Source organism: Rhipicephalus sanguineus, chromosome 3, assembly GCF_013339695.2.
Source record: "Rhipicephalus sanguineus isolate Rsan-2018 chromosome 3, BIME_Rsan_1.4, whole genome shotgun sequence".
NCBI classification, from domain to species: domain Eukaryota; kingdom Metazoa; phylum Arthropoda; class Arachnida; order Ixodida; family Ixodidae; genus Rhipicephalus; species Rhipicephalus sanguineus.
The window spans coordinates 39,495,513-39,513,293 of NC_051178.1; the positions used below are offsets into that span (position 1 = coordinate 39,495,513).

At 47.5% G+C, this 17,781-nt stretch overlaps 1 protein-coding gene and 1 pseudogene across 1 annotated transcript; one reads left to right on the plus strand and one right to left on the minus strand.

The window, feature by feature from the left end:
- Window positions 1-492: 492 nt before the first annotated feature.
- Window positions 493-2,440, plus strand: LOC125757810 (zinc finger and SCAN domain-containing protein 29-like). The gene is made up of 4 exons (XM_049413979.1): window positions 493-541; window positions 1,516-1,596; window positions 1,764-2,200; window positions 2,330-2,440. Exons 1-4 carry the CDS (start codon window positions 493-495, stop codon window positions 2,438-2,440), a joined length of 678 nt encoding a protein of 225 aa, XP_049269936.1.
- A 9,781-nt stretch (window positions 2,441-12,221) lies between these two features.
- LOC119384884 (putative nuclease HARBI1) lies at window positions 12,222-14,020 on the minus strand (annotated as a pseudogene).
- Between the last annotated feature and the right edge of the window lie 3,761 nt (window positions 14,021-17,781).

Sequence of the window (17,781 nt, forward strand, 5' to 3'; positions counted from 1 at the left end):
TTACGTACTGTATCGATGGGTAGCTCAAGGAGAATAGAGGTTCCACGATGATGTTCGGATCGTGCTGTTCGCTGAAGCTTTCATCAGTGCGCAGAGGGCTCTCTGAATCAAGAAACGCAACTTTGCCTTCAACGTATGAGCCTTTGACAGCGTACTTCGGGCACCCACTGTAGCCACTGTGTCCTTTTGACATAATTATGAAAGAACACGCTCGAGCATCCCACACAAGTGCCTTCAGTCACGGTTCAATCTTTTGGTTATTGACAACAAGCCCATATGACAACAAATGCTGCAGTTCGTCGACAGAAGGTCTTAGAATGTCATTTGAGGAAAGTGGCTTCGAAGGTCCTGCATAAGCACCAATTAGAAATGGTGAGGGATCACCGTCACAGTTGCTGACTTGGCACTGAATCGGCCACAGCTGCATTTTGGAGCTCTTTGGAGCTGCTTTAAGGCTGTGAGACAGTGCCGCAATCCTGCAGCAAGGCCAAAATGACAATATTCACCTGGCTGAAGAACCGTTACCGGATATTTGCCTTCCGTACACGATGTTTCCAGTAGGTTACGCGCACCGCGGGGAAAGCTCTGCTTGAGAAAGCTCTGCTTGGGATGTCAGAAGCTTCAATAGCCCAGTAAGGGCGTTCGTTTTAATATTTTGTTCAACTGCCCATTGGCGCAGGTCATCTCGAAAACTTTTTTCTGGAGTTATCACATCAGAACCCAATGAAACTTTAGACAAATCGGGGCTGGACTCACGAAATGAAAAGCCACGTGCACTGAGCCTCGGTCGCCCGGCGGAATCGCCGTCACGAAATGTAGAGTCTTCTAAAAGTCTGCCACATTCTCAAGAGTGACGAGTTTGACTGTGAACGATTTCGCTCACGTTCGCACGAGGCACGTTTTCCAGATTGCCCAAGGTCTGCGATTCAAAAGATGGATTCGTCGTAGAACAGTCCTGCTCAGCGTTTGTAGCGTTAGCTACACTGGCCTAGCCGAGCCAGTTTTGCGTGGATCCTCGAGAGCCGTGCTGCGCATGCGCGAGGATCACTTGATGTCACGCACCGGAGCCGGCAGCTCCCGCGCACTCCGCCGCCGCCGGTCTGCGCTTTCCAAAGGAGTGACGTCGTCGCCTTGGCAGATGTATTGGCGCCGGCGCGCGCAGCTATTCGCCTACGCTGTGCAGTCGCTGTCTGGCACTGCGCTGGAGCCGCTTGATAGCGCCTCTGAGTGGCGTTTGCCAGTGTGGTATAGCCATGGAGAAGCAGAGCTCAAATGCTGCTCAACGGCGCAGAAGAGCGGAGAAGCTTAACTCATCGGATGCCGAAGCAGTTGCCTGGCAAAATAAGTATACATGTGCCACATAATACGTATACCGTGTGTGTGTCAGTAAGCATGATAATCAAGCTAATCCTAGACAATCAGGAAGGCTAAGAGTAATTAGCTAAACCTTTGCTAACGCTACGTTATCCTGGCATAGCCGAGCTAAGCCACTGCAAGATTTTTTTTATTTTCCAGGTCACCAAATCAACCGGTATGACTTCTGGGTGACCGATGAGAGTGTAGACTGGGACGTGGCGGGAGACCATAACAACACCAGTAAGTCTACACAAAATTTTAAAGTATACCTTTTGCATTGTCACTGCTGACGGAAGATGTCTGAAGCTTTGCTCACATTGAAGTATGTTTGTGTGCAGGCATGTCATGGTCTCTTTTCTCTTCAGTTCTCATCGCAGATAATGACTTTAAAACTTTCATTTCTGCAGGTGGCCCTAAGAAAGGCTCTAGCCTTGCCCGTACCGAAGCTGGCACCCCCAGGGAATCCTCTAACTGGTCCCACGCTGAAGTTCTTCTCTTGATTACATGCTACGAGAGCCACATGCTACATTGCCATGCCAGGACGAAGAAAAGAAAATATATTTGGACTAAGATCAGCACAGAAATGAGGGACCACGACAACTTGAGAACAGCCTCTGACTGTGAGAAAAAATTCAAAGGGCTAAAAAGAACCTATGATAAGCATCGCCTACGCAAGCGGAAGAGTGGAAGGGATAGGAAGGAGTGGCCCTTCTCTAAAGAAATAGACAACTTCTTGTCTTCAAGTGCAGAGTATCAGGCACCAACTGCATCAAGCATGCCTATGGAGCCATCAACATCAGCCTTGTCAGATGTACAGCTGTCGGGACAGACTCGGGAAACTCATGTAGCCACTGGTGAGAGCACTGATGATGTCTCTGATCACCGTTCCTCCAAAGTTAATGCGGCACGAGTGGCAGCTAATGCTAAACGGCGTAAAACACCGGCAACTTAATATATTCTGAACAACATGGAGGAATGGCAAGCTGATGAGCGACAACGTTACAAGCAGCAACTAAAAATGCAACGACTGAAACTGAAAATGCTAAAGCGCATTGCAGAGAGTGCCAGTCAACATAGTAATTAAATCACTTATGTTGGGCTTAAGAGAAAACAGGAAAGCGCTTAGCTTTTCGCAGCATGTGTTACTGCCAGCAACCTCGGTGCCTGGCTGTGCAACGCACATTTAGAATGTACAGGTTGTCTCACACTTAGGGGAAAACATGGAGCGCATTGCAATGTACTTTGAGTTTGCCCTAAGTGTGAAACTGCCTGTACGTACATGCGACAATGTTGTTTTGCTCTGGTCACTGAAGAGCTCTTTAGAGAGCGCAAAGTTTATTCTGTTCATCTTATAAATTATTTCAAAACCATATATTTTTAAGTAAAATGTGTCGCTTAAGGAATTATTGGACCAACAGGCTTTGTTCTGCTGATCTGCATGACCAGAATTTAGTGACATGTGCACGTAGCGCCATCTCTGTGGCAATCGTAGCCAGCTGTAACTGAGGAGGAAATGAATTAAAAAATGATATTTGGCAAAAAGAGCTAGTTACCAAAAAAGTCTCCAGGTTCTATACAGCAGAGACCCACTGGAACATTCTGGTAAAATTGCAGTGTCGCACTACAAATTGCGTGGTTTCCCTGAGTGTTTAATACATTACAAAGCGGCCCCATGTGTTTTTATTGGGTGGTGTTCTGCTGTTCTTGGAAGCCACATGCTTTGTAGTCCGACACTGGAATTTTACCAAAATATTCCAGCGGGTCACTTTTGCATAGATCTGGGAGGCCCTTTTGGTAACTAGCTTATTTTTGTGAGATATGACTTTTTTCCCTATTTCTCATTCAGTTACAGCAGGGCGCCCTTGATGCCGTCATGAGATGATGCCACGTGCAGATGTCTCTAAATCCTGGAAATGGCTGCCTCTTTTTGTGCCTTATGTTGGTTTACAATGTCTTTTCATGCTAGAGAATACTTTTGTTTGCATACTTGGCAGCTTGCTATGTGATCACTAGAGACCAGATTTTAGGGTAATGCCTATTTTGTTCCTTGCGCTCCTATCGCGCCATTTTGATATATGAGCATGAATTAGAGGTTAAGAAGGGCTTTCATATTGTTTGTATAGTGCCTATAAATGCCTATTTTCAGGATTGGCGCTTATATGAACGCCATTTAGCCTCAAGTTTCGCTCCCCGGTGCTGTTTGAGACCGTTATTCATGTTACCGCGTAAGATTGACTGTTGGGAGCTACAGGGTTCAACCTAGTCCTCTAGTTCAACCAACTCCCAGAACCAACCGCTAGCAGCAGTGACGCGGGACACGCCGGCGAGCATTCGCCGCCGCACTGACATGGCACGAGTGCTTGGCGAATGCCAAACCGCGGAGAGCCGTCAGCGGAAAGAAGAGTGAGGAGCGAAAAACAAAGAAAGTAAAATGTGATATGCACGCAGCTTTTGTTTTGTGTGTAATTTACTTTTTAAGGTGTTCACTGCAGTAGCGTAGCCAGAAATCATTTTCAGGGGGTATGGGGGGACAACCATACTTTATATATTTTCGTGCATGCGTTTGTATGTGTGCATGTAAATACACACACGCAAAACTGAAAAACTTCGGGGGGGGGGGGGGTTGAACCCCCCGCCCCCGCCGCCTGGCTACGCCAGTGGTTCACTGCCAGCGGAGAAATTGGCTCTACTCAATTCGAACTGGCCAATAAAGGAATCTCTCCCTGCTGGTGTTTTAGCAATCTGGCTGTCTGCTTAGTGACATATTTTAGCCGCGAAAGAGCACATACACAAAGCAAAGAAACACACAACGACAGGACGGGCGGCAGCTTTCCTCACGCAGAAACCAATGTATCTTGCGCGGCAGGTGGTTGCAACGATGGAACTGACAATCTTGTCGATACTACATAGCAAAATTGTCTGCTCCTGCTCGGCACTTCTCAGTCATGCCGGAAAGACGCTCAGGAGTGTGTTGATTCGACAGTGGACACTTCACTAACTCTGCAGAACACGGGAGTGCGAACCGTGTGGGACAAATCACGCTATGTTCAAATGTTGGCGCCTTTGTGTCATCTTGAGCAATAACATATTATATAATAATAATAATAATAATAATAATAATAATAATAATAATAATAATAATAATAATAATAATGTTTATTTGCCATTAGTACAAAAATAATGATGGAGGGGGCGGGAATAAAAGCGACAATCCGCTTGACGAAGTTCCCACTCCCGTACAGGTAACAGCAGCGACGCACATATAAAAAATACAGTTCTATGTATGTATTGAATAATATTGATCTGCATTTAAACAAGCGCAGAAAGAAAATAAGAAAAAAAAACATACACACAGAGAGCACTACCATTTGCTCCTAGAAAAGGAAAATTATACACACACTTATATATATACATTGTAGCGAAGCGTTGGAATCCTGTAATGGGTCGCCCTCTCGAGCGCTTACTAGTAGGTCGTCCTCTACCGCTCTTCTCAGACAGCACGCTCCTCGCGCTCAGAGTCGGCACCCCGCCTTGACTGTCGCAGTCGTTCATCGTCGCCGAGTGCCCGCTAATAAAGGTCTTTATAATTTGGTGGAGGCGCTGGGCTTTCACAACAACTTCGGCCCTCATTCGATGCCCCTGGCTCTTCGATCCCGTACCCTGCCGCCTAAGATGGCTCAAGACGCCTCCCAGCAAACGGCCCCGCCTACACCGACCTCATGCCCAGGTGTGCCTCGTATCCGCGACCCTCCGGTCTTCACTGGCGCAGATGGCACCGACGTGGAGGACTGGCTCGCGATTTACGAGCGCGTGAGTGTCCCCAATAAATGGGACGAGGCAGGAAGACTCACTAACCTGGTTTTCTACGTCGCGGGTGTGGCGGGCTTGTGGTACAACAACCACGCATCAGATTTTACAACGTGGTCCGACTTCAAGACCGCCATTATCAATGTGTTTGGCCGCCCTGCCGTTCGTAAGCTGCAGGCCGAACAGCGCTTACGTGAACGCGCTCAGCAGGCCGGTGAATCATTCACCAGTTACATTGAGGACGTCCTCGATTTCTGTAAGAAAGCCGACGCCACCATGTCCGAATCTGACAAGATCCGGCACATCATGAAAGGCATCGACGACGATGCCTTCACCATGCTGCTCGCCAAGAACCCCAGCACAGTGGCTGAGGTCATAAGGTTCTGCCAAAGCTATGAGGAGCTGCGCCGGCAGCGAACGATGACCCGTCGCTCTCCATCACGCGACGCCGAGCTCGCTGGCTTGTCGACCATATCCGACCACTCCGCGTTGCTCGCAGAGATGAAGACATTCGTGCGCGAGGAAATCGCGCGCCAATTCTCTCTGCTCGACTTTGCTCGCCCGCAGTACGTTCAACAGCCGTCGACCACACTTCTGCCTCCGCTCCGTCGAGCAATTGAGCAAGAAATCGCAGAGGTCATGCCCGAGTACCACCAGCACCATACGGCTCCTGCACCCTTGAGTTACGCCCAAGTGGTCACAAGAACGCCCCCAGCAATCCCTACGGCTGCCCCACACATTTACCCCGAAGCCTCCGCTCGACCTCATTCTTTCGAAGCGGATGTACCGGTAACCTGCGCCGACGTCACGCACAGGCCACGACTGCAGCCCACCGGCCAGTACTATCAGTTGCCGCCCCGTCAATCCCGTCCTGCACCATGGGCGGGTCCTGCCCCAGCGAACCGATGGCGCACACCTGACAACCGCCCCATATGCTTCGCATGCGGTTACGCCGGCCACGTGGCGCGCTATTGCAATCGCGTGCAGCCGCCTAGAGTCGCGTCGCCTGCCACCAGCCCGGCGAACCGCCCATATTACGACCCATTACAGGCTTCCAACGCTTCGCTACAATTACCCCGTAATCACCGAGCAAGTCGACGACATGCTTCGACGTGATGTCATTCGACCCTCTAACAGCCCCTGGGCGTCTCCTGTCGTTCTTGTTGCGAAAAAGGACGGTTCTGTGCGGTTCTGTGTGGACTACAGACGACTCAACAAGATCACTCGTAAGGACATGTATCCACTGCCGCGAATAGACGACGCGATTGACAGCCTGCAAGGCGCCGAATTCTTTTCATCTCTCGATTTGCGCTCAGGGTACTGGCAAGTACATATGGCTGATGACGCTCGACCGAAGACCGCCTTTGTCACGCCCGACGGCCTGTACGAATTAAACATCATGCCGTTTGGGCTGTGTAATGCGCCCGCCACCTTTGAGCGCATGATGGATACCGTTCTGCGCAACCTGAAATGGCACACGTTCTTGTGCTACCTCGACGACGTCGTCGTGTTTGCTCCGGACTTCTCCACGCATCTTCAACGCCTACGGCATGTTTTGACGCGTTTGAGCGACGCCGGTCTGCAACTGAATCTAAACAAGTGCCGATTTGCAGCACGGCAGCTGACAATCCTCGGCTACGTCGTGTCCAAGGACGGAATTCTTCCTGATCCCGCCAAGCTTCGGGCCGTGACCGAGTTCCCCAAACCTACGTCCGTCAAAGAACTGCGCAGTTTCGTAGGACTGTGTTCCTACTTTCGGCGCTTCATTCGAAATTTCGCGACTATCATATCGCCACTGACGAAGCTTCTCGGAAGTAACGGGCCCCTCCATTCGTGGTCGTCGGAGTGCGACGACGCTTTCGCAAAGCTCCGTCGTTTGTTGACGTCGCCTCCCATACTACGCCACTGCGACCCTGCGGCCCCTACAGAGGTACACACAGACGCTAGCGGTGTTGGCCTTGGCGCTGTCCTTGCGCAGCGCAAACCAGGGTTCCCTGAATATGTCGTGGCATATGCAAGTCGTACGCTTACTAAAGCCGAGAGCAATTACACCGTCACCGAAAAGGAATGCCTGGTGGTCATCTGGGCCCTTACGAAATTCCAACCTTATTTGTATGATCGCCCATTTGATGTCATCACCGACCATCATGCACTATGCTGGTTGTCGTCATTGAAGGATCCCTCAGGCCGCCTCGCCCGCTGGGCACTTCGACTACAGGACTACGATATCCGCGTGCTGTACCGCAACGGACGCCAGCATGCTGACGCCGACGCACTCTCGCGCTCCCCCTTGCCTGACGACAATACTTCCAGCTCAGTGTCTCACAATGCCGTTTCGTCTATCGACATTCAAACCATCGCCACCGAACAGCGCAAGGATCACTGGATTGCCTCACTGATAACCTTGCTGAGTGATCCATCGGCGACACCATCCACTCGCGCATTGCGTCGTCAAGCGCACTATTTCGCCGTTCGCGACGACCTCCTCCACCGACGCAATTACGGCGACGGCCGCCAGTGGCTACTCGTAATACCCCGCAGTCTGCGTTCTGACATATGCGAGTCGTTCCACTCTGACCCGCAGTGTGCACACTCTGGGGTATCGAAAACCTACCACCGCATTCGCCAACGGTACTTTTGGCGAGGGATGTACCGCTACGTGCAGAAGTTCGTTCGCTCCTGCATCGATTGTCAGCGCCGCAAAACTTCAACGCACTTGTCGCCGGCAGGTCTGCAACCTCTACCTTGCCCTGACCGGCCGTTTGGGCGCGTTGGCATCGATTTGCATGGACCACTTCCTCTAACGTCGGCTGATAACCGCTGGGCCATCGTCGCTGTTGACCAGCTTACGCGATACGCCGAAACTGCCGCCCTCCCAGCGGCTACAGCGCGCGATGTCGCCTCCTTCCTGCTGCACCGATTTATGATGCGCCACGGTCCACCCCAGGAGCTGCTCAGCGATCGAGGTCGTGTCTTCTTGTCCGAAGTCGTCGAAGCCATTCTCAAAGAGTGCAACGTTGTTCACCGGAAAACTACTGCTTACCACCCGCAGACGAATGGCCTCACCGAACGCTTTAACCGCACGCTCGGCGACATGCTCTCGATGTACGTCGCCGCCGATCACACAAATTGGGATGCCATTCTGCCTTTTTGTCACCTACGCCTATAATACCGCCCCACAGAGCACTACTGGTTTCTCGCCCTTTTTCTTATTGTACGCCAGGCACCCGTCGCACACAATCGACACAATCCTTCCATACAAGCCGGACCCGTCTGAGTGTGCGCCTATTTCTGCCACAGCAAGACTTGCTGAGGAGTGTCGGGAGCTTGCCAAGACATTTACTACGAATGACCAAGAGCGGCAGAAGAGCATTCGCGGTGATACCACCACTTCTGCGCCCACGTTCCTCCCTGGAGCACTCGTATGGGTCTCGGTCCCTACCACTGCACCTGGCCTCTCTTCAAAACTACTGCCGAAATAAGACGGCCCCTGCCGTGTCGTCGAACGCACGTCCCCGGTCAACTACGTGATCGAACCCCTTGAACCATCTTCGGACATGCGCCGTCGAGGGCGCGACATTGTCAACGTGGAGCGCCTGAAACCCTACCATGACCCGCTCATAGTGACAAGCAGTTAGGTCGCCAGGCGGCTCCCTTTTCGTACCTGGAATAATTGTAGCGAAGCGTTGGAAGCCTGTAATGGGTCGCCCTCTCGAGCGCTTACTAGTGGGTCGTCCTCTACCGCTCTTCTCAGACAGCACGCTCCTCGCGCACAGAGTCGGCACCCCGCCTTGACTGTCGCAGTCATTTATCGTCGCCGAGTGCCCGCTAATAAACGTCTTTATAACAGATATATATATATGTCTAAGCCCCACCCCACTCTTTTTTTTTTTCTCTGCTCGCTCCTTCCTCTCCATTTCACACCTCCACTATCTTCTTTTACCTCCCCATACCCCTCCCCCTGTGCACTACTGCTGAGGTGTCCCACTTTGATGGAGACAGTTGCGGGGTGCACTTTTCTCTTCATTTCTTTCTTACTTAAAAAAAACCAATCCCCCCCCCCCCCCCACACACACATAAACATGCAGTTACATACAAAATACCCAATATACATAATCGCGTTCATATCAGTTCAGTCATTCTAATAAAGGGAAGAATAGAATGAAATGTCACCTTCTGTACGAGGATGTGAGTGAGTATGGGTCGTTATTCATTACTCTGCGCGAGAAATTTCCGTATTCCTGCATTATCGATTTCCGGCAAATTAATATGCGCGTCGATTAGCTGATTTAATATGAATGGTAACTGGTAGTGGAGCATATGCCGGCCATAGTTGGTTCGGGTAGCCAGTAAAATCCAGTGTGTTTTGTGACGGTGTGGGTAATGAGACTCGAACAACCTTAACGAGTCAAGACTGCATAAGCTGCCCTGGCGTTTTTAAATGCGAAGCATTTCTTAGCGAACTTCTGCGAGTTTGAGCGTATCTATCTTTCTATCTATCTATCTATCTATCTATCTATCTATCTATCTATCTATCTATCTATCTATCTATCTATCTATCTATCTATCTATCTATCTATCTATCTATCTATCTATCTATCTAGCCGCCTACGACTTTGTGCTCTCCTGGCCGTTTCGTTAATCGGTTGTATACCAAAATTGGTATGAAATAACATGACCGCATTACGAACATAAATGACAAGTCATAACATGAAAATCATGACATGCATGTCATGAACAGCATGATTTACATTCCACGGCCTTGGGCTCTCGCGGCCGTTCCGTTAATTTCACATATACCAAAACTGGTATGACGTGACAAGAGTTCATGGCGAACATAATGACAGGTCCTACAGTGCAAATCATGACACGCATGTCATGTGCGGTATGACTTACATGACATGGTCTCAGGGCGCTCGCGGCCGTTTAAATGAATGGATATATACGAAAACTGGTATCACGAGACATTTCGACATGACGAACATAACTGACACGTGGTAACATGAAAATTATGACACGCGTGTCATGCACGTCATGATTTACATGCCACGCTCATGACGCACTCGCGGCCGTTTCGCTAGGTTGATATACACCAAAATTGGTATTGTGCGATGTGACTGTATGAAGAACATGAATAACAGGTGGTAACATGAAAACCATGACATGCATGTCATGTATGTCATGATTTACATGCCACGCTCATTACGCACTCGCGCCCGTTTCGCTAGGTTGATATACACCAAAATTTGTATTGCGCGCTGTGACTGTATGAAGAACATGAATAACAGGTGGTAACATGAAAACCATGACATGCATGTCATGTATGTCATGATTTACAAGCCACGCTCATTACGCACTCGAGGCCGTTTCGCTAGGTTGATATACACCAAAATTGGTATTGCGCGATGTGACTGTATGAAGAACATAACAGGTGGTAACATGAAAACGTGACATGCATGTCATGTATGTCATGATTTACATGCCACGCTCATGGTGCATTCGCGGCCTTGATATACACCAAAAATGACAGGTCCTAACATGCGAATTATGTTATGCATGTCATGTACGGTATGATTTACATGACACTGTATGGTGCGCTTTCGGCCGTTTAGATAACTGGATATATACCAAAATTGGTATGGCATGACAGGAGTGCGTGATGAACATAAATGGCCGGCCATGCAGTGTATATACCAGAATATACGTTTCATTGGCATGGTATACACCACATTTTGCATGCACGCGTGCATGGCAAACATGCGATATATGGTGAACTAGATGCCATGGCATGAAAGATTTCGTTTGGCTCAAAAATAAACAAAGCGATGTATGCAGCTGCTTGCTGGCTGCTTCGCATTACATCGATTCCCACAGTGCGTGGGATCTGCCGGATTTTTTTAAACTCTGCTTTATACCTGCGTAGTAGTCTGTAGTGGTAGAAGGTAAATATGTTAAGAATGTCAAATTGAACAAAAAGATGTCTTGTTGTATGCCCGTAAGGCAATCCATAAACTACCCTTAGTAGCCGTTTTTGTACGATTAATAGTTTTTGTAGATTTGATTTAGTGGTCGTGGCCCATACAAGTGTACAGTAATTTTGTTTTCCTGTCGTAGATAGAGGTCGCGCACGTCTTCGTTTGAAATTATTTGCATTGTTGTGAAAATTTATTGTGCCTATATTTACGATTTTGGAAGCCTAAAACATTGTTTTGCCTGCCTATTTCTGGCGCCTAAAACGAGCTTTTTTAGTGCCTAAAAATCCGGCCTCTAGTAATCAGTTATGAAAAAAAATGTTTTTCGTGGCTCTTTGTGTCAGCTTCGTGCTGAAGTTTCTACCTGTGAGACTACCCCCTTTATCTTTCTCCTGCAGTACTGTTTTGTGTGTGTGTGTGTTTACTGTCTTTGACAGTTACATCCGGTTTGTTGGGCAGCCCGTTCTTTTTTTTTTCAGTCCCAATATAGTTAGCTCGCTGCTTACTTTGTTTCAAGCAGCTCTGTGATAAAATTGCTCAATTGTGCGTTTGTTTGTATTTATGTTATAGTATGTATTGATATACATACTTGTCATGTGGTTCGGACATTTTAGGTGGCCATGTTTCTTCTCAGAGCATTTTTTGTTTGTTGTTTCAACAGAAAGCTTTCTGGTAATGAAAGTGGTTTCTGTGTAGTGTCTTACGCTGATATTGTATATTTTGTAAGGATTTGAAGAATTTTATATGGGCAAATGCCTGTTATTGAGAATTCCCCATGTAGGTTGCTGCTCATCTCAATGGAGACTCGAAAGAGCAATGCTGCTTGAAGTACCAACTCTTGACCCACACACCAAGTAGTGCCATTTGTGTTCATATTTTGCTTTGCAATATAGGTGCAAGTACTCAGTTTATTTATTAAGTGTTTTATTTATACCAACAGTTGTCATCTACATAAAAATGTTCAAAGACAGTACATGAAATGTTTTTTGCTATTCCTATAACTGTTTACCGAACTACAATAAACTGTTGTTAATACAAACGTGTGAATGCTGAAGCTGCCAGTGTCTTTGTTTTGATGCCCATTTTCTACAAAGACAACATTATCGCTCGGCGCTTAAGTGCACCACTGCTGTCCGACTCTCCTGTGGAGTGCTCATCGAAAGCTCGTTCATCGTCGTCAGCTTCCTCGTCAGTGCTTTCACAATCAAAGGATTCTTTTGACATGAGAATGATGTGCGGAACACACGATGCTAGCACATAATCGTTCATGAGTGAAGTGGCATTCATGTCAAGGTATTTTAACGGCCTGAATTTGCCTTTTAGATGGGCGAATGCACGCTCAATGACTGATCTTGCTGCGCTTAGTATTTCATTGAATTTTACTTCTTGTGCGCTTAGATGACCATTGTTTCTGTAAGGTCGCATCAACCCAAGTGAGAGCACATATGCCGAGTTGCCAAGAATGTGGAAGCTTCCCGGTAGCTTTTCTACTATCCTGTCCAGGCCTGAAGCACTAAACACTTTCGAGTCGTGAATTCTTCCTAAAGAGCCTGTGTGCACATGGGTAAACGTCATGTTGCTATCACAGCGCCCCTGCAGGATGACCAAGTGAAACTCTTTGCGGTTGTAATAAACATCCTGCTCAATCTCTGGGGCCTTAGTGGCAATATGGCAGCCATCCACAGCACCTACAACTCCACAAAACCACCACTTGCGATAAAAATCGTTGGCTACGTCCTGCAAGGGCACTGGATAAAGTGTGGTGCTGCACTTGCCCAAAGTCCAATGATGTTCTCAGTGACGTAATGCAGCAAGCCCTTGTTGACCCCAAAACGGTCGGCAGCACCGCGGAAGGACTCTCGGTTGCCAAGCAGCCATAGAGCAATGAGTACCTTTGTCTGGAGAGGTATTCTTGGTGTCCTTTGCATGGAGATTCTCTCCTGTGTGATCTTCAGCAGGACCTGGAAGCCAACAGTACAGTTTCGATTGTGAATGATAGCTTGTGCATAGTGCAGTGAGCCCCGATATCCCTAGGTAGAGTTGTCACAACATATAAGTGTGATACATCCATTTTGTCCTTGCATAACTCGTGCGGTGTTGCATGCAGCGACCTTCCGGAAAAATGTTCCAACAGACTGCTGTTAACTGCAAGGCAGAGGCGTCAGCTACGGGGAGGGGGGGGGGGGGCAGATTAAAACCGCGTGCATTGTTTAAAAATAGAAGTGTGCGAATAGTGCATTTTAGAACCGAATAGAATAGTGATGACACCAAATTGAACACTATCACAACAGTTTTCGAATATAAAGGAAGTCACTTGCAATGTCGCCATAAAATTTTGCAATATCTATTTGAAACATATGTTCGCAAGCTTAATTAAAATATTACGATTATTTCTAGCTGCCAAAAAATACTACTATTCATGTACACTTAGGTGAGTTCGTATATAGCAGCGACTTGCTCAGCCTTTGAGATGTTTTGCAACTGCAGGCTGAAATACACCACTGACCGCAGTTACAACCGCTGGATGCCACAACATGGAAGTTTTAAGCAATGCCACCATCCGGCGATAAATATCGCGTCTGTTGTCCTGTAAAAGCTTGGGCTGCACGCATTGTGATATTTAAACGATTAAAACCGGAAAAATGACCCCTCTCCATTCAACCCCTTCGTTGCTTTGGGGTTTTCCCATCGCTGCTGAATATTACAAAAATATACGGTCTTTTGAATATAATCGATTAATTATTCGAGTATTCGTGCCGATATTTAAAACTGATAGGAGTACTTACCTCAAAAGTGTTTCTGTCCACCCTAAAGTGCTCTTTGAATTCTGTGTCTGTGTATCTGGGCACAACGTTGATCACGTGATCCTGGATGCCTCGGATCATACGGGTTTCTGTCTTCTTGCAATCTGCAATCTGAGCAGAAAAAAATCCTGCGATGACGTGCCTTCGAGAACAGGACGAACAGCTTGCATCGCATACGTAAGCCGCTGCTGCTGTCTCCGTCGCCGCGCGTCAAGTTCTTCTAGCTCGTACTCATCTATCAAGAACAGCAGTAGGTTGTTTATCGGCGGTGCCATCTTCAAAAACCGCGCGCTGGCGGATGCGGAAACAATATAACATTCGTCATGTGACGTGTTCCTGCCGCTGAAAGCAGCCGGCGGAAATCGCCGTTAAGTTAAGCTCCGAAGACGTCACACTCGAGCGCACTAAGGTGTGCTCCTTTGGCGTTCAGAGCGCGCTAACTTAACGCACCCGTTGACTCTACCGTCGAGCATATCTGTAAATTAGCTCTGAACCAACTACGAAACACACGAACAACTAGAGTGCTTCCTGATGACGTCGTCCGCGTTTCGGGTGACATCCAGCACCCTGATTAAGTGCGACATACCTTGGGCCTCGACCCGAAATTCGCAGTGGAACAGAGGAAGTCGCGCGCGGAACTGCTCTTAGTGGTTCGATGGGTCTCAAGCCTTGCGCCTACGAATGAGTGTGACAGGAGCGTTTTCGAGGGCGTTGACGTTCTGCTGAACGGTAAGCCCGCAAGCAACCACTTGCCTTCAAAGAAGGTTTACACTTTCCTACTGCGAAATGAACTGTGCATCGTACTAGCAGATAAATAGGGAGGATTTGCTATACCACCAAAGAATGCATACCTCAGAAAAGCTCATGACGCTGTTTATTCTGTGTCCCGATGTATCTCTGGCAAATGTAAAGGCAAAAGCCAAGGAACTCTGCTCTCAGCTTGATCTGAAAAAGCTAATAATAATAATAATATCTGGGGTTTAACGTCCCAAAACCACGATATGATTATGAGAGACGCCGTAGTGGAGGGCTCCGGAAATTTCGACCACCTGGGGTTCTTCAACGTGCACCTAAATCTAAGTACACGGGCCTCAAACATTTTCGCCTCCATCGAAAATGCAGCCGCCGCGGCCGGGATTCGATCCCGCGACCTTCGGGTCAGCAGTCGAGCGCCATAACCACTAGACCACCGTGGCGGGGCGATCTGAAAAAGCTGTCACTAACAATACAAAAATGTGGGAATTCGGCCCTTCATATGTTTTTTCATGCAAAACCCATGCAGAAGATTCGCCATTCCGCGTAATAATTTCAGAAAAAGGAACAAGAAAAAGCACTAGCGACTTCATTCAACGAAAATTCAAGCTGTTAAGGATTAATGATCCCTTCATTATCCGTAATTCCCAAGAAGTCATAAGCTTCATCAGCACCCTCACGAGCCGCTCACCGCTTTTTCGATAGATGTCAAAGACCTGTAACATTCTCTGCCCACTAAAGAACTAATTTCATGCATCGAAGAAAGAATCGATTAATTTGGCCCCGTTGCATTCCAGAACACGACAGGTATAAGCGCCAGTACTTTCTTAGACCTTTTGTCTCTATACCTTAAATCTGCCTATGTTGAATGGAATAATGAATGTTTTCTTCACAAAAATGGTGCTTCGATAGGCTCATGCATTGCCCCACTGTTGAGTGACCTGTTGCTAGCAAAGCTGGACAGAGCTCTTAGTGAACGTCTTAATGGTAGCAGTGTTTAGAGAACATTCCGTTTTGTCGACGACTATCTCGTGGCTTTCAAGTACAACGCTGTAAACTTCCAAGCTGTTAGCAGGCACCTTATCGCACTCCTTGAGGAATGTTTAGCGCCACTGTTGATTAAGCACGAAATGCCTCGGGACAGGACCACTCGGTTTTGAGATCTGCGGCTAGCATTTGCCAATCGAGATACATGCTGGAGGTACGAGGCGTGCACACAAGAGCCCTTGTTGCCATGCACATCATCACACACAAAATTAGTCAACAAGGAGCATTGTTCAGACATTTCTTTCCAGCACTTTGGAAAAATCGTGTAGACATGCTGTCACGGAAAGTTTCAATGCTCCGACTCGTAGCTCGAAGCTGCAGGCTATCCGCAAAAGCTGATCACGTCAGTAGCGGCAACAGTCTACAGGAAATAGAAAAAGTGCAGAAGAAATGGTCAGGAGGCAGACAAGGAAGTTCGTCGGCGCTATAAAATTTCGGTCATTCGTACATGCACAAGATATCACATCGTCTAAAAAAAGATCGGGTGACATTGTGGTGTTCAAGTGGTTTTTTCAGCACCCCATGAACTTTCATATGTTACACTATTACCTGTTCCGTGAAGAAGAAAAAAACTCAGGTGGACCATGAAAGCATCGCAAGCAATAGGTAGATTGCACCAGCAATGTCATCTATCGAATTCCACTTTCATGCAGCGGATGCTATGAGGCCAGACAGGAAGGTCTATAAATGAACGCATTTGAGAGCCAACAATAATGTGCGCAATGCTAAAGAAGGTTTTTTAGCTATTCAGTTTTCGTTCCTGCGGATGAAATCCCCTGTTCGAAGAAACCACAGTCATCGCCAGACATCAGGACCAGCGCACTCGCGAAATCATTGAAACCGCCCATATTGAGCAAGCAGGTTTATCATGCATCAGCAAGGCAGCTGTTTGTCGAGGAAAGAATTATCTTTTCTGGAACAGCACGTGTGATCATCCCTCAATATTTCGTCATGCTTTAAGGTCAAAAAAACTTTCAGTATATTTTTCCTCTCGTGTTCAATAAAAGTTCAGCTGAAAGTCAGCGCTTGTCTGTGTTGCTCCTCTTGTGTGTCCCCGTGTAGAATATCGCACCGTTACTATTTCATAATGCAAAACTAACTAGCCCAAAGCTTCACTTTACTACGCCCTTGGTTTCTGCATCGTCAGTGGCCACCGTGTTCCAACGTGCGCTTGCGCCGATTGCGTGCGCATTCAAGCGTCTGCGCCCTCTACAGCCTGCGGCGTCTGCGCGGGCTGCACGTGACTATCAACGAGGACCATGTAAGGATTCACACCACGGCACTGACTGCATTCGGCAGCAGCAGATGCGGCGGCATGTCCATCGCCTAAGACTATTCTTCTTGCAAACAGTTTGGTTGGTTACCTCTGCACACCATTTTAAGTTTTATTCTGCTGCAGCTGCTGCCAAAGCCTCTCGTTGCTCTCTGTTTGTAGTGTGTATATTCTGCTATGCCTACTACAGCGGAACTAGCCAAAAAAATCGCATCACGTGAAGCACTGTTCAATGAAAAGTTGGAAACGCTGATTAATGATATGGTGTCGCGAATTAACATTTAGTTGCAAAGCTTAGGACTTGCTGAGCACGCTTCGCTTTGTGAAAGTGTTCAGTACATCAACAAAATGTTCGACTTGATGAAGCTAAAACAGGAAGAACTAGAAGCCTCGAACAAGGTCCTCTTGTGACCTAATAAAGCGCTCGAAAAAAGTGCCTGATTTAGAGCAGTATTTCAGAATGCATAACGTGGAAATCAAGGGTGTCCCTACATTGCAAGGTGAAGATTGCGGCGCCATTCTGAAGCGAATTGGCGATGCTGTCGAGCCCACTGATATCGACACTGCTCACCGATTTGCCTCGAGGTCAATAATAATAATAATAATAATAATAATAATAATAATAATAATAATAATAATAATAATAATAACAACAACAACAATAATATCTGGGGTTTAACGTCACAAAACAACGATATGATAATGAGAGACGCTATAGTGGAAGGCTCCAGAAATTTCGACCACCTGGGGTTCCTTAACGTGCACCTAA

Bases quoted from the DNA above. Each gene is read 5' to 3' on its own strand.
- LOC125757810 (XM_049413979.1), top strand. From the start codon at position 493: ATGACAATATTCACCTGGCTGAAGAACCGTTACCGGATATTTGCCTTC. The intron at 1,597-1,763 runs GTAAGTCTACAC...TCATTTCTGCAG, and splicing joins GGGAGACCATAACAACACCA to GTGGCCCTAAGAAAGGCTCT. The intron at 2,201-2,329 runs GTAGCCACTGGT...AACAACATGGAG, and splicing joins GACAGACTCGGGAAACTCAT to GAATGGCAAGCTGATGAGCG.